Raw genomic sequence first — 24,169 nt, 5'->3', positions numbered from 1 at the left:
TTTTTCATGAGAGCTAACAACGTTTAATTATCTTTTGTAACTTTTAAGATACAACTATCTAATTTGATGAATACCAAACAAAACTTAAGACTACATCATCAGATTTTTCAAAGTAAACTATAGCAGCTGAACTCCTCTGTCATGTGGGCTTGCAGTTAATATTAATTTGTATGTTAAGAATCGTATTTACTTAAAATATATAATTAATAAAACAAAATCGTAAGAAAAATTAAAATACTCTCCAAATAAGCTTTTTTGCTAGAGAATAAAATAAATATACAAGAGTATTGATACTTGAATCGAAATATTTGACATAATGGTGATAAAATAATTATAAAATTATATAGTATTTTAATATTAAGTAAAAAAATTAATGCTGTACAATTTTATGGTTATTTTGATTACTATTGTGTCACCATTAAGATTCGTTATCATATTTGTTAATGTAGATGTCTTCGGACAATATTTGGATTTTTTTTCCTTACTTAACAACTAATAATTTTCTGGAGAAAAGTGTTCCTTGAATTTGTCAAAACAATTAATAAATTTACGTGGGACCCCCGACTAGGAATTGATCGATCCGTTTGAGAGATGGAAGGGTGGGGTTCATTGATGGGTTTGTTTTATTGTTGTTACTGTTGGAAAAATAAAATGTTTGGACAAAGCAGGAAGACTTCATTGATTGAGTCATAATGAGTTGACCAAATCCATTTATTGGTTTTGAGTGTTTGACGGTGCGCTTATTTTGATACTCTTTGGAGGCATTGATTGGAATTGAGTTTTGTGGCATCTTTATTATAGAAAAAAATTATATTTATAAAATAAAAATTAATAATATATAATAAATATAATTTTTAAATATAAGAATAATTAATCAATTATAATTTTTCATTGTATAAATGTAAAAATAAATTAACTCAACTTTTAATTTATAATTTGTACATATTTAATAAATACTTTAATATTATATTTTTTAAAATTTTAGTCAGAAGAGCCACGTGGTCGTGATTAAGTTTTATGAAGAGAACTGTAAGACCCTCAGCACAACTCTCTTCATGGGAGTTAACCTGCTTGATTATCTCCTTTGGGAGTTAACCTGCTTGATTATCTCCTTTTAACTTTTAAATTATAGTTAATGAATACGAAACATTATTTAAGAACGCGTTTTAAGAATTCTCAAAGTAAACTATAGCAGCTGAACTCCTCTATCATTATAAAATCCAATTTAATTCCTAATGATCTTTCCTATAAACCAAACTAGCTAGCTACCGGGGAAATAATTATGGGATTCCTCAAAATGCTAATCCGACTTATTATGCTGGTGGTGCTAGTGCTGCTGCTACTACTAGCAATGGGCTGCCTATGCAGTACTTCAAGAACAAGCACTGCAGCTGCTGCTCATGCTCAGGCCAAGCCCCGCTGCCCCAACCGCTGTGGAGACGTCGAGATCCCGTATCCGTTCGGTACAAAGCGTGGTTGTTTTCTGAACAAAGACTTTCTCATCACTTGTAACGACACATTCAACCCACCCAAACCATTCTTAGGGGAGTCAAATATCCACGTTGTCAACATATCCATCGACGGTCACTTGAATGTCCTGCAATACACCGCGAAAGACTGCTACAATGCTAAGGGATATTCGGTAGACAGCAACGTGCCTTCCATCACTTTGTCCAATTTCACCGTCTCTAACACAGAAAACAGGTTTGTAGTCATTGGCTGTGACAGTTACGCTTACGTTCGCGGCTACTTAGGTGAGAACAGATACAGAGCCGGTTGCATGTCCTTGTGCGACAGCTTTGACTTTGTCACCAACGGATCCTGCGTCGGCATTGGATGTTGCCAGATTGAGATTCCTACAGGGCTGAAAGGACTCGACGTGGTTGCACACAGCTATAACAATCACACAAACGTGTCATCATTCAATCCATGCACTTATGCGTTTGTTGTTGATCAAAGCCAGTTCCATTTCGCCTCCAATTATCTTGAAGCCGGGGGCATACCAGAGCAGCTTCCTATAGTGCTCGATTGGGAAATAACCACAAATGAAACATGTGAAGAAGCAAAAGTATGTGGGCTGAATGCATCCTGCGATAAACCCAAGGATAACAACAATACTTCTTCCGGCTATCATTGCAAATGCAACAAAGGTTACGAAGGCAATCCATACCTCTCTGATGGTTGCCAAGGTATAAATCTTTAATCATTCTCACTCACGTGCGGATGTTCGTTTTCTAATTTTTAAAATCATTTTTAATTAATTAATATTTAAAACAATTATTTAATTGCAGATATTAATGAATGCGAAGACCCAAGCCTCAATAACTGCACGCACACATGTGATAACATACCAGGAAGTTACACATGTCGCTGCCGCAAGGGGTTTCATGGAGACGGAAGAAAAGATGGAGGAGGTTGTACACCCAATCAATATACTGTGATTAAAGTCGCTCTAGGTAATTAGTACACACACCTTCTCCTATATTTTTTATTGCATGTTTGAGAACCTTTTGACATAATTTGCTGGCCTTTAACATCTTATTTATTATTTTTTTTTTAATAGATGTGGACAAAATCCAACTGTAGTTAATGATGATGTTTTAAGAGAATAAAATATTTAAATTAAAAAAAAATTATTGTTTTCTTTTTCATATACTTTGAGTAAGGTCTTAAAATGATAATATATTTTAAACTAAAAACAAAAGCCAGGTACTAATAACTGGGTACTTTTGGCACACCTCCTGAGTTTGTTGAAGTCACACAGAATTCAAAAGTCATATGATTGTAATTAAATATTTATTTATTTTGTGGTTAGGGTAGGTAAAATCTTTTGCTTTTAAGCATGTCCAAATTTTGTACAAATACCATTACTGAGAGATGTGTTGAATAGTTTCAAGGTGTACTGTGTGTGGCGGCACCAATATTGATCCCCAGGAGTGGGCCGGATTTAACCAGATAAATTCCGATTATTGGAACTTGTATGATCCAAATTTATGTCATTCTTTTATTAGTTAAGGCCAGGTTCTAATTTTTAAAATTGTACTTTTCACCTAAATTTATATTCAGCTTGCATTCGAAGTTTTTTAAATGCAGTTTTGACCCTAAGTTAACTTGGCCTTACAGTTAGGTCCAATAGAACAATCCGGGTGCAAGTTTCATACTAGGGGTTAAAATTTGTCCTTAAATATTAAATTTTGTCTTTTAAATTTGAGAAATTTAATTACTTATCCCTTCAAGATTGGTTTGAGGAGGAATTGATCAAAATTGGTCTATGCTAGCTTTAATCCTGTGCTCTAGAATTATATACATAATCAATGATGTTTTGGTTTCAAGAACATGTTTCTAATTCGAAGCATAATTGTTTGCCTAAAATGTAGCTTAAGTGCATGTTTAAGCAGCCACGGACACGAGTGTTAATTAAGGTTGTATATTATACTCTTAAATTTAGTTTCTCTTGCTCGCTACTATTTGAATTTGCATGTTTTTACATGTAGGGATTGGCATAAGCTTTGTAGTTGCGATTATGAGCATCTCTTGGCTTCACTTTCTGTGGACGAGAAGAAGACACATGAAACTTAAAGAAAAATTCTTTAAGCAAAATGGTGGAAGTATTCTACGACAGGAGCTGTCTAAATTGCAAGGTCGATCTTCTGAAAAAGCAAAAATTTTCATTGAAGAAGAAATCAAGACGGTGACAAACAACTATGCCGACGTGATTGGCTGCGGAGGTTCTGGCAACGTATACAAAGGATTTTTACCAGACAGAACTCCAGTTGCCGTAAAGAAGTCCAAAATCGTTGATCAAACAAAAATCGATGAATTCATCAATGAACTGGTTGTGGTCTCGCAGATCAACCGCAGGAATGTGGTGAGGTTATTAGGTTGCTGTTTGGAGACACAAGTGCCTTTACTAGTTTACGAATTTGTCGGAAATGGCACCCTCTTTGAGCATATTCATAAGAATGGGAACCTTTCCTGGGAAAGGCGTTTGAGGATTGCAGCAGAAACTGCAGGAGTGCTTTCGTATTTACATTCTGAAACTAATGTTCCAATAATTCACAGAGACGTCAAATCTGCTAACATACTCTTGGATGAGAATTACACCCCAAAGGTTTCTGATTTTGGTGCTTCAAAATTGGTTCCAATTGATGCAATTCAAAATTACACAGACAAAAGTGATGTCTACAGCTTTGGGGTTGTTCTTGTGGAGCTGCTGACAGGAAAGATGGCGCTTTTGTCAGATAAGCCTGAGGAGGAGAGGAGTCTGGCTATGAATTTTCTTTCTTCATTGAAACAGAATCGTTTGCTTGAGATTCTTGATAATCGTATTGTAAACGATGGCAATAAGCAGCAGCTCAAGGTAGTGGCCGAGCTAGCGGCCAGGTGCATAAATGTAAGAGGTGAGGAAAGGCCTACAATGAAGGAAGTAGCGTTGGAATTACAAGGACGACTGAGCCTGATGTCGAACGGCCAGTACTACTTGCGGGATAATGTTGAATCCAATGGTGCCCAAGAGACTGAATACTTTACTTCTACTTTTTATGAATGTCGAGATGGTATTGGTAGCCATACAACTCCGACAGATGGATACGACAGTATGCAGCAACTCGAACTGATGGCGTTTGATGATGGAAGATGATTGGTACTGCATGCTGTCTTTGGTTACTCTATTGTGTCTTTAAGGATTTAATAAGTAACGTAAATATGTAGTACTTGGAAAAACGAGGAGTGTTGGATACATTATATTATATTATATTAATGCAACCAACAAAGTGTTGGCTCCACTGGCAATGAAGTCCCCTTAAGTAACTTAACTGGGTTTGCTCCCCAGTTCGAGTCGCAAGGAAGTCGTCTTTGTTGGGCGAACCAAGGAAGTCGTCTTTGTTGGGCGAACCAAGGAAGTCGTCTTTGTTGGGCGAACCTGTGCCTCTCGATTCGAGCAGGGACTTCTACTCTGGGTTGTGGTACGGGCTTAAAGATGCCTTCCACAGTCGGGACCCTCCCCAGGATACCTCGTGGTCAAAAATAAAATGGTACGGGCTTAAAGATGCCTTCCACAGTCGGGGCCCTCCCCAGGATACCTCGTGGTCAAAAATAAAAAAAATATATTATTTTAATGCAGGTGTATCATATTATATGTTATTACATTAATATTGTAATATAATAATGTGTATGGTGATTGATGCTATATTATATTGTATTAATTTTTAATTATATTATATTTAGTGCTGTACTAAGTTGTATTAATTTTTTTCATGATTATTTTAAATTACATATTTAGAAAAGAATATTTATTTAATACTTAGAAATATATTAAATAAAAAAAATATTAAACGCCTAGCACGTGTATACTATATGAATGCATATCAATGTTGTTGCCAATTCAAAAAGATCTAGCATCTATGTTTTAGTTTTGGCATCTCAAGAAATCACAATTAAGTAGACAAAGGGTGAAGAAATTCATAACATGACACCCTTAAGTTTCCAACAAAAGATTCTAAAACATCTAATAACAAAACACACAAAATAAAAAGCATCAAACATACAAAATACAGAATAAACAGAATGTATTGATATGGATTGAAATGATAAATAACTTCTGAATCGAATAGGAACATGAAAATAGAAACAATTGTGATAGAGAGAAGTATAAAATGTGCAGAACAGAGGACAAGATAGAAACTTCTGGGAAATTCTACTTGTTTAGTCACGTTGCTACTGGTACCATTTAACTGCCAATTGCAAGATAATTACCCAAAATGTCATCTCTACCTAAGCCATAAGATATAACTACTAATGAACCAAATGAACTAAACTTATCAAGATAAAATAAAGCAATAATTATAAATGAGACCCCCAATCAAAATAGAGTATATGTTCGAACATCAAACCTGGGCTCTAAAGCTTGAGAAGGGAAAGACGTGGACCAACACTATAAATCAATTAAATTTCAATTTAGAATTAAGTCAACAATTAAAATCAAACCCAAAGCAATAATTCAAATCTAACCTTGATACGTTCCATAACAAACTCTAATCATAAGTTAATTCAGAAAATCACAAATCTAGTACTAACCTTTTGCTTGATGATTCTGGTGGTGAAGATAAAGTGCGATGAAGCTAGAATAATAGTGCTGATGTCGCGCGGCGAGGAGATGATGGTGCAGTAACACGGCAGAGGTGGTGGAGCAATAGCTCTGGCGTCCCACCGGAGTCCTTGACGACGGCTTTTCTGGTGTTGGAGATGGATTAGGTGAGGAAGAAAGATTTCATGCTTTGAAGAGAAGGGAAGGATCGTGTTCTGAAGAGAAGGAATTTTGTTTCATATTTTTTCTAATGCAATCACGCATAAACTTGCAGCCCCCTCGGGTTTCGGTAATGCATGAATGGCAGGATTATAAATGTAAAATTGGGCAATCCAATGTGAGGTCATTTGCAGCCAAAAGCAGGATTGTATTGATCTAATGCTATGCTGGGTTTTAATACAACGTAATGTGGTGTGCTACGTAACATGAATATGAAGCACATGCGTGGTAAAAAGGCTGTATGTGTATGTATAAGTGATCTTTGTGATTTTTCTTATTGTCATACATTGATGTACTTCTAGAAAGGGCAAGTGCTAATTTAAATGGATGCTGTTTCCGGAAGCATAGTTTGTTATTAGTTAAAAAAAATGAAGGTATTTGATGGTTCTGTCATATTGTTCGACGAAATGCCTCAAAGAAATATTTTTGGCGCCGCCCGCAACCGTTTCATTTGAATTCTACAATGCTGCAAGAGCTTGTTTAACTGCCGTCATAATCTCTCCACCAACATTCCTGATAATAGGCCCCAAGCCGGCAATCTTTTTCATCGAATCAGTGGCTGTATTTTTAATTAATTTTCCGGGGGCGGCTTCCATTACTCTTATGAAAAGCTTCCATTCTGTAGAAGTCATCTCAAAGTATTTGACTTCTTTTTTTGCTCATCCAACAACTAATACTTCTATGGACAAAACTGGTTTATCCAAACACACGTACCATTCCTTTTCTTTTACCAACTCAAATTAAATGCATCCTTTTGGATTTAAACCATTTACTTCTTGTGTCCTTGACAAACTATCCTACACAATCCTTAGAAACAATCTTGCTGAAGTTTTCATTAACCTTATTTAAATTTTCATCAACATTTCAATTCCCAAGTAATTTTCTAAGATATTGTATCTCTAAAAATCTATCATTCATCAGTTAAATTCTAAAATTCCACTTTTCTGAAAATTTCTCATTTGAACCATTCCATTATTTAACGAAAGAATGTTACATTAATTACTTGAAAAATATTATCTCTCGACACGCTACTCCAATAATGTGTGACAGAACTGAAAAGGCGCGTGTATATCGTCTCAGCAAATCTATATATACTGGAAATGCTTCAAAGAAATTGGTTGATGATATATCATAAATTTCTCCATAAAGTTTAGAAATCTTATCAGGATTTGGTAGAGGTTTGCATGAAACTTTATATTATTTTCAGTGGTAGCAGTTACATTGCTGCAGTAATCCCATTTTGGCTTTACATGAAATACACAGCAACTTTTTCATGATATCAAAATAGTTAAATAGTATTTTTGTACTGTTCCGTTTGCCGTGTTGCAGCAAAATCCCATTATTTATGCCTGTTTTGTCAAATACTATTGCAATATATAATAATACAATTTGATCACACACAGCTAGCAATATTCATTAGAGGAGTGCTACGGTCAGTCCCCCATTTGGGCGACTCACTCACTCGCTCTTTACAAATTTGACAAGTGTTTATTTTTACTTTTTATTGGAATCCACCCATAACAATTTCGTCTCATTGTTTTCGTAATTCAATGAATACTTTTCCACCCACTACTTTAAATATATTTACACTTATTTGCCATTCACTTTTTTGTTCAAATACTAAATTGCCCTTATCTTTTTGTAAAGCTTCTTCAACACATTACTTTTTCACCTGCTCCTTAGTTCTCACTTTTAACAGCACCATACGAATGGAGAGCACTGGTGTGTGAAAGTTTTAAAATCAAATATAGTCTCAGCTGCCACAAATGATGTTATCATTTGCCATTCACTTTTCTGTTCAAACACGAAATTGCCCTCCTCTTTTTGTTTGCTAGTAAAAAATTCTGAAAAATCATACAACCCAAACTATTACACCCCTGCACTCTCAACTATTCAATTGAAAAACAATTTCAATTTATAAATTTCATTGTCCCAAATAGTTCTTAGAGTACAGTTCTATTACAAAAAAAGGAACAATCAACAAAATTTACAATTACTTCCAATGGCACAATTTTTTTTCAAAGAACATTGATCACAAAAATAGTTCTTCTTTGTGGATTGAACAATTCTCCATTAGAGAACAAAACCTTGCCTTTGCCTTGAAAGCTTCTTTATAATTTTAAAGTGTCCAGAGATCTTATTGTTTGAATATATTCCAACCTATACACATAAATAAATGTTATAAAAACATTAATAATAAATTATAACAATCAATAAATATTTAAAGAAGGTATTACCATCATTAAATATTGTTGATTTAGAACCAACATCTGATAAATATTCACCAGAAAAATTCTTCAAAGATGCATAATTTTCCTGTTGGACAATTTAGATTTATTCGATATAAGTTCCAATAAATACAAAAAATTAATATATGATAAATCACAATATAATATATGTAAAAAATAAAATAATATAGGTAATATACTAGTTCTTGCAAGCAATCTTGTGTATCACAAAGATCAATAACATTCTCATCCCTTATGGCTGAATGTTCCTGGGATTAAAAATAGAAAAATTGAAGCTATTAAATATAAATAAATTTCTAATAACTACAAAAAGAAATGTAACATAAATTTTTTTATATAACAAACCATTATTTGAGAGGAATTTTTGGTCCCAACATTCTTTAGAACCTTTGAAAAAAAAAGATGTTATCATTAATAAATAAAAATATAATAATTTAAATGTGTCATTAACAATACACACACACACAGATATATATATATTAACTAACCTTTCTCGAATTGGTGTTGAGTATTCTTTTCTTACATTTCTCAATTCCTTTCTTCATTCTTTTAGGAGCTCCTTTCGTACTTGATATTTGTGGATCAAGTATTGAGATATCATCCAACAAATTACCATCAATATTTTCCTTGTCAACTTTGTAAGCCCCATCCAATTCAACTTCATGTTCTTTGAGAGAACGATTCACCGTTATACATTTTTCCAATGCATCTTGCAATGTACAGTATGCAATATTGAAACTCCCACTGGATAATGAGCCTTCCTCACTCAATTTTGTAGCTTGATAAAATAACTTGTCGAAACGTTGTTTTTTGAACTGTATTCCCTTTGGAATATTACTTGTAGAACTTGTAGAATCCAAACTCTTTGCATTCTTACTCCATCGCTTTAATATGTAATGAGGTGGAATACTAAAAACACCAAGGGATTGAAGAACGCATAGAACATGCCTACAAAGAAATCCATTATACTCAAATAATCGACACAAACAATTAATTTCTTGGCTCCTTACTTCCCAATTCACCATAAAAGCTACATTTTTCTCAAAATCTTTAACTTCAAAGGTTTTTATTGTGCCAACTTCCAGCTTTTGTTCTGAGAAACATGCTGATGCTCCTAAAACTTCAACTTGAAATTTCTTGAAAACTTCATGTGTATAGATTCTGGACATTTGTTTTTCAAAGGGTGAAGGAGACTTTAACACCGGTTTCTTATGCAATGTACTGAAACTTGCATAAGCTTCCTTTTCTTGTCTATCTTGTAAAGCCACTTTATATTGTTCAACAAATTCTTTCAATGATGTCTTCTTGCTAACATATTTGTCAAAAAAAGAGTTGATGCTTTCGGACCGTTGAGTTGTAGATAATCCAGCAAAGAATGTATCCCTCATGTAAGTAGGCACCCAAAACTTGCGATCTTCATATAATGATCCTAGCCACTCATTTCCTTCAAGCTCAAACTCTCCAATCATATTCCACCATTTTTTCTCAAAGTCCTCCTCCAACCATGAGTTGTAAACACAGTCATTGAATATCCTCATAAAAGATTCATCTTTTTTTATCACATAGCTAAGTTTTTCAGGAATCTTCCTTAATATGTGCCACATACAAAACCGGTGTCGTGAATTTGGAAAGACAATAGAAATGGCTGCTTTCATAGCTTTGTCTTGATCAGTTAATATAGCAATTGGATGCTTTCCACCCATAGCCCTCAGCCATGTTTGCATTAACCAAACAAATGTCGACGTAGTCTCATCCGCAAGCAATGCACATCCAAGTAATATAGACTGAAAATGATTATTTACACCAATAAAAGGAGCAAACGGCATTTTATATTTGTTTGTAATGTATGTACTATCAAAGGAAACAACATCTCCAAAAATCTTATAATCCTCTCTGCTAGTTGCATCCACCCAAAAAACATTTTTTAACCTCTGTTCTTCATCTAAGTCCACTGCATAAAAGAAATTAGGATTCTCTTCCTGCATTTGCGTAAAGTGGTTAAGCATTGCTCTAGCATCACCTAATTCTAATGCTAGTCGACGTTCTTTATCCAAATGGTTTCTAATATCTTTCTCTGTGTACCCAATATTTTCATATCCACCATTTTTTCTGGCCATTGCAGCAAAAATCTTATTTGTACCAACACCAACTGCATGCAACATATTAATGCTATGTGTATTGGAAAATGCAATACTTCTATGGCATGGAAAATAATGTGCATGACTAGGATAAAGTTCATGGTTATGCTCTTTTATGAAATTTTGAACATACCACTTGCCACAAGAGTTTCTTTTGACATGCAACAAAGCTTTGCAATCTACTTTCAAACATGGTCGTTGATTGATAGCAGTAGATTCCCGTTTTATTCCATACCTTGTACATGCAAACTTTGCATCAATAAATTCTCCCGATAACTTTGATCGACGGCTGGATTTCTTTGAGATACCAAACCCCGTACACTTAGCATACCTTAGATAGAAAGAATATGCATCATCTTGTGTATCAAACTCCAACCCAGTATAAGGCTCTAAATTCTTGCCATCTTTATCATCCACCGTGTTTTCATTCACCACATTTCCATCAATCACATTGCCGCACTCATCCAAATTTGTATTTAAATCAATCTGTGAATTCATGACTACCTAAAGATACAAAAAGAAAAATGCAAACAACAATAGTGTATAAATAATTTGCATTATAAATGGAAGCATTGATTTTCATATAAACTTACTGATTATTCAAACACAATTATAAATAATTAGTTCTTTAATAAATAAATACCAATTAACTTAATAATTTTCGTAATATAAAAAGAAAATAAATACACAATTTTTCTTCTATTATTATGCATTAACAATAACAAATCATCATGACAGCTAATATATATAGCAAAAATGATAGTATTTTTAATTTTAAATAAATAATAAAAAATCTAATGTAATTTAGGTGATAGTATAAAATGTTGTTTTATAAAAAGAAAAGTTAAATAAATTTACCGGGAATTCACCAGAATCAATTTCACTAAACAACTCGTTTGTAGCAGCTGAGACTATATTTTGATTTTAAAACTTTCACACACCAGTGCTCTCCATTCGTATGGTGCTGTTAAAAGTGAGAACTAAGGAGCAGGTGAAAAGGTAGTGTGTTGAAGAAGCTTTACAAAAAGATAAGGGCAATTTAGTATTTGAACAAAAAAGTGAATGGCAAATAAGTGTAAATATATTTAAAATAGTGGGTGGAAAAGTATTCATTGAGTTACGGAAACAATGAGACGAAATTGTTATGGGTGGCTTCCAATAAAAAGTAAAAATAAACACTTGTCAAATTTATAAAGAGCGAGTGAGTGAGTCGCCCAAATGGACGACTGACCGTAGCACTCCTCTATTCATTATGGAAGTAAGTTGTACAAGAAATGAAAATTGTTCCAAGTGTCCGCTTAAGTTACGACTGGCCTGTAAACTTTCATTCAGCCCCCTATACTCCATATTATGTATAATTTATTCATAAATATTATAAAACGTTTTGAGTTGTAAAATTTCTTTTAGCCCCTTATACTTAATTTTATTTATTAAAACCCTAGAGTACGAATTCGCCCCCTATAATTTTAAATTTCTAAAATAATCTCCATTTAATTAAAAATATAATTATTAGTAAATGAATTATAATTACAATAATTAGTTTATTATAATCATAAATATAATTATATTTTTAAATAGATTATTATTGTTATTATCAATAACAAGAATAAAAAGTATTATAATTAATTAATCTATTAACAATAATTAATAATAATTTTTGTTAAATTGTTAATAATAATAAATGATTAACCATAATTATTATTAATAATTAATTTTTTAATAGTAATAACAATAACAATAATCAAAATACAAAATAATAATTATGATAAAAATTAATTAAGGATTTTATAGTTTTTTTTTACAATTTAACTAATTCCAATTTTGATTCTAAGACAAAGTAAACACATAGATAGTAATACAACTCATTTTAATTACGATTCCTGCAATTCAAGTAAATAAATTATTCCGATTCCAATTCTTCATTTTGATTCCAGCTATTCCGATTCTAACTCATTATGTTTCTAGCTAATTTCAATTCCTGTTTAGTTAATACAATATAAAATTCATAATAATTATGAATAAATTGTAAATAATATAGAGTGGACTAATTGAATATAGAGTGGTTTACAATTTTATAGTGCATTCACTAAACAGAAATCGAAATGGAAACATAATGAGTTCGAATCGAAATGAGAAATTAGAATTAGAATAATTATCTACTTGAACTGTAAGAATTGTAATTAGAATGAGTTGTATTACTATTTATGTATTTACTTTGTCTTAGAATCAAAATCAGAATGAGTTAAATTGTAACAAATTACAAATAAAATCTTTAATTAATTTTTATTATAATTATTATATTTTGTATTTTAATTATTGTTATTGTTATTATTATTAAAAATTAATTAATAAGAATATTAATTATTATTATCATTATTAACAATTGAACTAAAAAATTATTATTAATTATTGTTAATATATTAATTAATTATAATACTTTTTATTCTTGTTGTTGTCAATAATAATCATCATCATCATCCATTTTAAAATTATAATTATAATCCATTTGATAGTAATTATGTTTTTAATTAAATTGAGGGTATTTTGAGAATTTAAATTATAGAGGGCGAATTGGTACTTTAACGATTTCAATGAAATAAAACAGACGGTAAGCAATTAAATGAAATTTTACAATGTAGAAAATTTCATAATATTTATGAATAAATTGTAAATAATCAGAAGTATAAGGGGGTGAAAGCTATTTTACAGGGCAGCCGAAATGTAACTTAGGCGGACGCTTGTTCCAAATTGCAGCAATCATCATCAATGGATGTGTCACCATGTGGTTCCAATATTATCAATTCATGCAATAGTAATAATAAGGAAAAAGCTATTTACCCCGAGAATTGCACTCCGACTTGCGCCCCAATGAAACTCACCGTTTTACTAAAATTGAAAACGCACCATTAGGAAATTCTTTTCCTTTCGTTTGGAAAGACTTAGCTAAATTGAAAACGCCCCGAATGAAGCTCCAAAATGAACCGTTTTCATGAAGCATTCCTCTGTCAAAAATGGCTGCTGCAGCGTGCCAACCACCATTTGTCAAGATCAACTTCTGCAACATCTTCTTCATTCTCTCTTTCTTCCTTTTTCTTCATTCCAAAATTACTGCTGCCGAATTCTTCTTCCTTCTTCAACAAATGTTAGCATCCTCGAGTTCTCCAGCCACAGATCATACAATATTATTAGAATCAAAAGGTTATAGAACAAGATTTACAGATGCGGGAAACGAGGTGTAAATGATCAAGATTCGTGACTAAATTCTTCTACACCCAGTTTGCATCATACAAACCCTTCAACAGAAATTACTATCATATAGGAACAAAGCCATCTACGTTTGTGACAAAATATCATTCAGAAAACAGATCCCAGACGCAAATCAATTCATAATTGCGCGCAAATAAAATTTTAGGATGAGGAATATAAGCAGGAGTGCGCAAGCACGTAATGGTGCACAACTGTTTTCGTGTTAGCTTTGCGGCTGGGTGATGGCTAGCGTGATGGCAATTGTGGCTGGAGGCTCGCGGCTGAATCAAAACGATTCGTTTGGAAATTAAAAGGAAACAGATCACAACGAAACGGCGTCGTTTTGGAGATTTTCGGGGTTTGACTCAAAGTTTGACTCGGGGTAAATAGCAGCGCTCTAATAGTAATGGTGGTGGCTGTGCAACTACAAAGGCTAAAAGATTCAGAATACCTGAGAAATTATCTTGCCCGCGGCCCATCAGCTCCAATGAAGAAAAGGGTAACCTCATCAAATTTATCATCAAATAGATCTCCCATCAATTTTTTTAATTCTCCAGATATTGAGATTTATTCTTGTTTGCTTCCCAAAAAAATATCTCATCTTGAGTTGTAATCTTGTTATAGCATGAATTAATGAGAAGCTAGGGTTGTCGTGAAATTTTTTTTTGTTTTTTTGGTAGTCAGTGTGTTAAACTCGATTACAATTCAGGAAATTAAAAAGAAAACTTTGGCTTCAAAATCAGAAACTTGACTTGGAATTTATTTTTTGAATTTAGAACCATAGATTTTTTTTAATAGCAGCTTAATTTTCAGTTTGATATTTCTATGAATTGTTTTAATTTCTTGTTTATGAATTAAGCCTCAATTTCTTTCTTCTTTTGTACTAAAAAAACCATTTTCAATATTAGAATTATCAAATGGAATTAGGTTCTCTCTCTTATCACAAACTTAAAGAGGGGAAAGAAAAAGCATGCAATATTTTGCTTCCGCGTGGATGATAGATTAATATATAAGTTAGTGCATGGAATCTATAGCTACAAGCAGTCCCCTTTTTGTATTTTTTTAAATTTATATAAATTTAATCTCGAGAGACTAATTAACTTTAACAGTTTCACGATTAATGTGTTCGTTAATCCACCTAAGATTAAATGACAAATACAACACAACAGAAACACGAAAGAAAATTCCGACACGATAAATTTGACATAAAATAGATTACCTAATAAAGTTGTGTAATTTGTTTTCAAGACCAATTAATTTCGCCGTCACAAGAAATTATTAGCACGAAGGATAAATGTTCTCATAACTCTTACTGAATTTATGATTCAATTAGTCTCGTATTTTGAATAATTGATTAAAACATCATTAGGTGAAATACAATTTTATAATGAGAAATTATTTTATCTAACTTCACCAAGTGGTTCTAAACTATTTTGTTCGGTTGACTGTATGAGTTTGAATCCTAAAAGGAAGAGGTTAAAAAATCAATTTAAATCTTGTCCATCTTTTACTTTTAAAAAAAAAAAAGGACACCACAGTAATATAATACAGATCTTTTGAGTAATTTTTAAATATATATGAATTAACTATGTAGTTGACTCAAACGGTAAAAACCAAAGAAACATTCGCCCTTTGTATAAATTTAGTTATAATTTACGTGTTAAGAAGACCATGTACATATTTGATAGCTTTCTTGTTTTAAAAAGGTCAAAAGTATGTTTATGAATGAGTTAAAACATTGGTGAATTACTAACTTATTTTGTCAATAAGTAGCATCACAATTATTTTAGACAAATCAAGAAGAATTTAATTAATTAGTTGCCTAAACTTCTTTGTGTAAAATTTAAAAAAAATAGTGTAAATATTATCTAATTATTTTCTCTCTGAGGAAAATTTTGAAGGGGTTTTGACAAAGAAAAAGCCCCGCTCAAGTGATCTAGGCCGGGTTTATCCAATTTCGGGCACATAGGGGTCCCAGACTTTGAATTTTTTAGGCCTTTCCAGGAGCCAGGCATAAAGTTATAGGGAAAAACCAAAGAATGAAATTTTGAACAATCAAAGTATGACCAAAGAAAGTCTTAACATGACTCACTTGTGAACCACAATTGTAATGAAACAATAAACTTTTTTTCTCATTGAGAAGCTAAACAATCAATTATCAATGTATGTTTTTGAAATTCTTTTCTACGCCATCACGTTGTGTGTGTGTGTGTGTTTAGAGGTCTATTAGTCTTTTTAATTATCTTTTTCATTTGGGTTATTGACCGTCCATATAGTATATCAATTTATTTTGTGAATAATTTAGACTCTACTCTGTTTTCCAATCGCATGATTTATAATGATGTTAATTAGCATATAATTTGCTTTGTACTTTTTTTGATTTCTTTCTAGTGATAATATATAATCTCTTCTAGTTGACGACTTGAACTTAAACAAGTTAAACTTAAACCATTGACCTCTTATTTCTATCTCTTACCTCTTTATGGAATCTAGTGGGAATCAAGATACATACATTTGTTAACTGCAAAAATCTAGCAAATAATTATTGAAGAGAAATATATTCTATATAAGAGAAATTGCCCTACAGGAGGGCATAAGTTATCAGTATCGAGCTCTCAGCCTAATGGCTTGTTCTATTTTATGAGTTGGATTATTACAATCCTTTCCCCCTAGTATCTATTACAATTACATTTAGACTGTGTTTGGTGCAATCTCATATTTGGTTGGAATAATTTGTTGTCATAATGCAACAAATTGCCACATGAACTAAATCCGACGAAGACTTTAGATGGACTTCTTGAAAATAAAATTCTTTGAATTTGTTGGATTAGCTTCTCTTTTTTCTTTTTAGTATTATAATAAATAAAAATATGTTTGTAATTTAATATTATATTATCTAATAATTTTTATTTTCACACTATAATAACAAATATAAAGTAATATTCAATAATATTACATTATGTTTTTTTTATATTAATTATATTATATTATAATAATTAATATATAAAAATAAATTATTGTTTAATATTTTATATAACTAATAATAAATACTAAAATAATAATAAATTTAAATAATATTAGTTTAAAATTAATAGTAATATAAATAATGATATAAAATGTTATTACATGTACTATAGTTCATATTTCACCAAATATGATATTACATTGTAATTTAATACATCGTAATACAACGCCGAAATACAAAATAATAAAGTGTGTCAAATGCATCTTAGTGCATATTTGGGATTTAGATGGTCAAATAACCACTTATTTGACTATCTACCAATCCAAAGCATGTTTGGTAAGCTTATTAAAATGAACAATTTGAAAATAATATTCTTTGAGAATCTGATTTTGTACCAAATGTTAAAAGCTTGTTTGAGTAGCTTTTGAAAATCTTTTTTTTTTAAATTTGATTTCACAATATATAATATCAAAATTATCCTCACCTTAAAATCATATTTCCAAAAAAAAAACCTAAACTAAAATTAAGGTAATTGATTTAAAGGACTTCTAGAATAGACTGATAAACTTGGTCATTCTGTTATTGCATATTTAGAATTTCTTTAAATAGTCAAATAATCACTTATTTGACAATCTAACAATCCAAAACATGTTTAGTAAGGCTTCTTAAACTGGACTACTTGAAAATAAGATACTTTGAAATTCTAATTTTGTATTGAATATTAAAAACTTGTTGGAGTAGCTTTTAAAAATCAAAATTTTTCAGAATTTGATTTTATAATACATAATGCCAAAATTATCCTCATCTTAAAATCATATTTCCAAAAATATCTATAAACTACACTACAAGAACACTGACAATAGATGACAGACATTTTGTCACATATTTTGAGAAAAAAGTTATAAGTCATAAAAGCATGATAAATTCCTGATAAAATTTTGTGTTTATCAAGTATTTATGATGGACTCGTGATAGAAATAAATTATGTCAAGGATTATGATAAAATTGTGATAGAATATAGTACATCAAGAATTCATAAAAGAATTTTAATGCTGACTTTATTTTGGCACTTGTTTGACCAAAATTGTGGTTATTATTTGAAATAAAATGTTTATAAATCAAGAAACGTCATCGTTTTACTTCAATTGGACAACGACATTTTACTCGTGAACTTAAAATATTAATTTTTAAAATTTCTAATTATAAAATAAAATTAAAAAATAAAACATGCATCATCATGGTGCTCTGTAATCTAATTTTGTTCTAAGTGTCAAATGAACAACACACACAAAGAGAAAGCCGAAGCTTGAAATCCCTCAACACTGACTCTTTCTTCACCATCATCTAGCCGAAAACTTGGACGTAGTTCTTCGCCATTGTCTTCTTCACACACTGGCTATTGATTACATTATGAAATTGACTGAGTGAAGTGCATTTCCTTCTCTCTCCGTTTTCCTCACTATCGTCTTTTTTCCTCCTCTTATCATCTTCCTCTTCGTCATCCTCTTTCCTCATCTTGTCGTCTTCCTCTCTGTCATCTTCTCAAAACCCTTGGTATGATTTTTATTCTCTTTAAACCCTAGTTATGTGCTTTTGCATGTTGTTTACTATGCAAAAATAAAAGTCAGTAATTAATTAATTTTATATATAATTAATTTGAACAAAAAACCTAATTAAAAAAATATGAATCGAACAACTTAAACCAATTAGTTAATTTATTGAAAGAGAACAAAGGATGCTAGTTTCTTAAGGTTAGTAGTTAGCACTAGCAAGTGCGATGTATATATAGGAGATGAAGGACTAGAGAAAAGGGATGATTATCTAGGCTATTGTTTCTTGGTTTTTTTAAGATTAGCAATAGCAATAGAAAATGTGATGTAAATTTAAAAGATAAAGGATCCTTAAATAGGAGCTCATTTTCAAGCACTCACAAATTGTTTCTTTTTAGAATTGTTCTAATTGCCAATTTCAACTAATCAACTTAAAAACATTTGTGTACTTTTTGGATTTCGCTATAGAAAGTATAAAAAGTTCGTTCAGGCAGTTATAGATCTTGGTCGTGCTATAGCAGAGAGGAAACTACATCTTGTATATGGAGGAGGTGATCGAGGGTTATCGAAACTTGTCTCTGAAGCTGCTTTCGTTCGAGGAAGCCAAGTGCTAGGTATCATTCCAAAAGCCTTAAAACCTTTAGGATATCTACCAAAGCCACCAACTAGAGAAGAGTTAATTGTCTCAGATATGTAAGAAAAAATATTTGAAATGTTAAATCATGCTGACGCTTTCATTTTCTTGCCACGAGACCTTACAACTTTAGAGGCGCTAATTATATTTGCTTCTTGGGCTTATTTGAATATCCATAAAAAAACTCATATGTTTGTTAAATGTTAATAACTTTTATGATGGCTTAATAACATTTCTTAATCATGCAATAAAAAATTATTTCATTCCATCCTCAGCGAAAAAACTCTTCATTTGTGCTCTTACTGCTAATGAGTTACTTGATCTTTTACAAGTTTACAAACCAGAGCCAAATCCCATGACTTTGGCGTTGGATTGGGCAACTGATGACGATAGCAGTAACTCTCGTAAAAAGTGTAAATTAGATTTAACTCTTCGTTTGTAAATATTTCCAGCAATGGCCATGTGATATCTTCTAAACTCTACTCCTTTCTTTAGACATTGAGGACAATGTCTCCTTCAAGTCGGAGGGAGGGAATAGTTGATAATTGTGGAATGTCTCAGTCTTGGTGATGTTTTTACTAATTTTTTTTGTAAAGACTAAGTTTGGATAAAAATTTGAGTTGAAGATGACAAAATATAGAATGTAGTGTCTGTAGAAACGCATCTTCTTAAGTTAGTGTTTTGTTTCCAAAAAAAAAATTCTTCTAACTTTTTATTTTCTGTCTTTTTCTCTTAACCATCTCCCTTAAATTTCTGCAATCAGTCCCAATTTTTTAGTATTTTCTAAAAAAAAAAAATTATTTCTCGATGTGATCTTTTAACATTGGATAACATGATGATTTTCAAATTTTGGTATTCATATTATCTTTGACCTTGAGTTATGTTACACTATATTTTCCCCTTTGCATGTTGAAACGTAAATTGAGAAATTGGATGAGTGAAATTGATTAAGCCATTTGGAGGAATGTACATAGGGATGACAATGTTTTCTGATGGGATGTGATCTTGCGGGATCTCATCCCATTTGGGACGGGATTGGGACATATTTTTGTCCCATAAAAAAATTTAGGAACGGGATAGGGACATTTTTTAATCCCAATTACATATGCGGGACAGGAGTGAGATTGACAAATTCCGTCTCATCCCGTCTCATTACCGATTAAGAATGAAAATTTTTCCAATTGGGATGGGATCCCGCAGGATCCCATCTCTTTTGGGACGGAATTGTGACATATTTTTGTCCCAAAAAAAAATATAGGGACGGGATTGAGACTTTTTTTCATCCCATTTGCATATACGGGATGGGACTGGGATTGGTAAATCCCATCCCATCCCGTCCCATTGCCAACCCTAAATATTTTGAGCCTATTATCCTTGGAGAGTAACCATGTTTGCCTATACAATTTCACAATTTATTGTACAAGATCTCAATATTTTCAAAAAAAAAATGAGACAGTTTGTGCAGCTGCATCTAAAAGTCCATTGAATTAGTGGATATGAAAGATTATTTAGAGCCCTAAAAAATGACAGAAGGCCATCTTTGGTACGTTTGAGTCTTTCTAGCCAACCCTATTATAAAGAATCCATAGTTAACCCCTTTGAGCCTTTAAAAAAAAAAATTCCTTGATAACCTATTATCTTATCTCACTCCAATGTAGAGTATCACCTTATATTTTATATTTTCCACCACCCAATTATGTTTGAAAATATGGATGATTATGTATTCCTAATAATGGTGTTATTGAAAAAAAAAGGATACGTACATAAAAATAAAAATTAAAAAAACAAAACAAAAAAAGAGAAAACAATTAAAAAAAAAGCACTTTGTAATCTCCAAAAAGTCCCTCATTTTTCAAACATATATTTTTTGTTTAGGACTAAGTTGTGGACATTATTTTTTCATCTTTGTGAGAGCGTGTGATATTGTTTTATTATTCTCTCAAATCTACCATTTTTAGAGTGACAGTTTAATTTAGGGTATATTTTCTTTTGAGAGAGTCACTCTTAATCGTGAAGTTTTGGGGTTTGACGTACCATTCTTAAAAGTGGCTTGATTAATGTAACTCTAATAATTGATCATTTTACATGATTTTACTTAACTGATTTATGTGGGTGTGATTTTCTTTAGGCTGAAGATAATGCTTATACTTTTATTTGATTGTTGTCATTAATTTGATGAAAGAAGTAAACACAATTTTTCCAAAAAAAAATAAAGATTTTCAATTTGGTTTTGAAATTTCTCTAAATTTTTTTCCCTTAAATTGCTAGGGCCTAGTAATAAGCTGATTGGGGGGTGTGATTAACACTAAAAAGTGTACGTGTAATAAGGATAAAATTATTAATTTTTCACTTAAAGTGTTGATTAATGCACGTATAACTTATAAATTATATGAATGCTCCCGAAATAAATTTGTGTTGAATTAATTCACAATATATTAATTTTTATCTTATAAATAAATTTTTGTGTTGAATTAATTCGTAATATGTTAATTTTTATCTTATAAATACTTTTCAATAATAAATTAAAATTGAAAGCGGGAACAAAGAAGGACTATTGGAGCAATTTGGAAGCATTATTGAGGAGATGTAAATGAATAAATAAATAATAAATAATAAAAAATGAAAATGAATAAAAAATAAAAAAATAAAAAAAGAACAAAAGAGCAAAAACCAAGCAATTTAGTTTCCCGTGATGGTCAAGTGGCCGTGATGGCCACTTGACCATTACACATTTCAATGTACATATATATATATAATAATAATAATAATAATAATAAAATAAATAAAGATAATGCATTCCTTGCCTATAAAAGGCAAGGAAATGCAGAGAGTTGAGCATTGAGAAGTTAGAGAGCTGAGTAGAGAGAGTTTAAGCTGAAAGAGAATAGAGTGCAACTGAGGAATTGTGTCTTTTTCTTCTTTTTCTTCTTTTGTTGTAATCAACTTTCTTGTAACGTATTTCAAAAGTTTATCAAATAAATAGAATGTTATGTTTTCTTTCAATATGAGTGGCTAATTTTATTAAGTTGAAGTGAAGGGTGAAACTTAATGTTTCAAACTATTAAATTTATTATTTTCTCAAATGATTTTTAAAGTTTATTTTGTTCTTTTCTAGTTATTTTTATGTCATGTTAATTTATAAATTTCTTTAGGATTTGTATGATATTTTGACACAATGTCGACACATTAATATAATGTGGCACATTAAGTACTTTATTCCATATTTATCCACACACATAGAATTAAATGATATAATAATTAACAGGTAAAAGTAAGGCAAAATATAAATGAGGGAGTATTAAAATTATAATTTGAATACTAAGAGTGGATCCCGTAACCTTAGCATATTTTTAAATTGTTTTCAAATAATTTATTTTACCAAAATTAATTTTCTTTGTTTAACAAATTGACAACTAGATTTTAAAATTCCCTGTGGTTTGACTCCAGACTCACTGGGTTATATTATAACTAGACACTCTTATACTTGAGAGTAATACACTTTTGAGTCGAGTCAGTTAACTTGTTCAATATAAATGGTAAATTTGGGTGGTCTGACACAAGTTTTACTGAGTTATTGGGATTTCTAGCCAATTTGTTGCCAAGTAATGAAAATCTTATGTCTATGTATGAGGCCAAAAAGACAATATCTGCTTTAGGTTTAGAATATATGAAAACACATGCTTACCCAAATGACTGCATACTCTATAGAAAAGATTGTGAAGGGCTTTATAAATGTCTTAGTTGTGGTTTATTTAGATGAGGGAAAAAAGGATGGCAGTGTTGACCAATTAAGGAAATGATTCCTGTAAAGGTTTTATAGTATTTTCTACCCATACCTAAATTTAAGTGCATATTCAGTTCTAATAAACTGCCAAAGACCTGACTTGGCATGCAAATGAGAGTCAATAATGGTAACCTTCGACACTCGATAAACTCACCATCATGGAAATTATATATGACAAATGGCTTACCTTTGTATTATATCCTAGGAATCTCTTTCTTGCCTTATTAGCTGATGGAATAAATCAATATAGCTCTCTTAATAATACATATAGTTGTTGGTCGATTGTTCTTATAACGTAAAATCTTCTTACATAATTATGTATGTCGTAGAAATTCATGATATTGTCCTTACTAATTTTTTGTTCTCAACAACCAAGTAACAACATTAATGTGTACTTGACACTTTTAATAGAAGATTTGCAAAATTTGTGGGAAGTTGTGGTAAAGGTTTATGATGCCTATGAATATGAGTTCTTGAATTTGCGGGCTATGTTAATATGGACTATAAGTGACTTTCCAGCTTATAAGAATTTAATGAGGTGCACTGTTAAAAGATATAATACTTGTCCATATTATAGAGTAGACAATACTAAATGTAGACCTAAACACCGTGGCAAAAATGCATATATTGGCCACCATTGTTGGCTTCCTCATGGTCATGAATTTTAAGACCAACATAAAGCCTTTGAGAAAGGGTTTGCTACAAAACTATTGAATAGTGAGCGTGTTTTTATGGCTAGTTGAGTCTATTAATAATACATGAAGGAAAAACAACGATAAAAAGAGTAAAAGTTCTAACATTGATGACTGACTGTGGTGGAAAAAATCGTATTCTATAATTTAAAGTATTGGAAGAACTTATGCATAATCAATTAGATGTTATGCATAAATGAAAAGAATATATGTGAGAGCATCTATGGAACACTACTTCACATTTTGGGAAAGATCAGTGATGTTCGTAAATCAAGGAATGATCTTTTGGAAATGAAAATTAAGGATGAATTAGCACCAAATTTTAAAAAGAATAAATGCACATTCCTTTTTTCAGCTTGTTACGCATTAACTAGAGATGAAAAGGTTTAAAAAATATTAAGGTTCACGTTGGGTATTCTTTAAATATAAAAATCATGTGTCAATGAAGGATCTTAAATTTTAGGGCCTTAAGTCCCATGACTGCCATGTTCTTATATAATAACTTTTGTCTATTGCCGTTAGGTGTGTCTTCCTAAAGGATGTGAAACAAGCTATGATGAAGCTATGTTTCTTCTTTAATTTGTTTTGTTCAAATATGGCTGATGTG

The 24,169-nt window shown here is 31.4% G+C and overlaps 2 protein-coding genes across 2 annotated transcripts in view; one reads left to right on the top strand and one right to left on the bottom strand.

Annotated features, from left to right (window-relative positions):
- The first annotated feature begins 1,282 nt into the window (after positions 1-1,282).
- Positions 1,283-4,644, top strand: LOC18031442 (wall-associated receptor kinase 2). Its single transcript, XM_024184625.1, has 3 exons — positions 1,283-2,189; positions 2,292-2,456; positions 3,495-4,644. Exons 1-3 carry the CDS (start codon positions 1,283-1,285, stop codon positions 4,637-4,639), a joined length of 2,217 nt encoding a protein of 738 aa, XP_024040393.1. The 3' UTR covers positions 4,640-4,644.
- A 3,529-nt stretch (positions 4,645-8,173) lies between these two features.
- LOC112100095 (protein FAR-RED IMPAIRED RESPONSE 1-like) overlaps positions 8,174-24,169 on the bottom strand; it is an 18,760-nt gene continuing 2,764 nt past the window's right edge. Inside the window, exons 2-6 of the mRNA XM_024187958.1 lie at positions 10,243-11,195; positions 9,042-9,144; positions 8,733-8,801; positions 8,542-8,620; positions 8,174-8,193 (exon numbers count right to left, since the gene is read on the bottom strand). Of these exons, the coding sequence (XP_024043726.1) occupies positions 8,174-8,193; positions 8,542-8,620; positions 8,733-8,801; positions 9,042-9,144; positions 10,243-11,195 (1,224 nt within the window). The remainder of the gene's footprint in view (positions 8,194-8,541; positions 8,621-8,732; positions 8,802-9,041; positions 9,145-10,242; positions 11,196-24,169) is intronic.

This window comes from Citrus clementina, unplaced genomic scaffold, assembly GCF_000493195.1.
Source record: "Citrus clementina cultivar Clemenules unplaced genomic scaffold, Citrus_clementina_v1.0 scaffold_9, whole genome shotgun sequence".
In the NCBI taxonomy this organism is placed as follows: Eukaryota; Viridiplantae; Streptophyta; class Magnoliopsida; order Sapindales; family Rutaceae; genus Citrus; species Citrus x clementina.
Note: the sequence above shows the minus strand (reverse complement) of the source record. Positions and strands in the feature narration are given on the sequence as shown.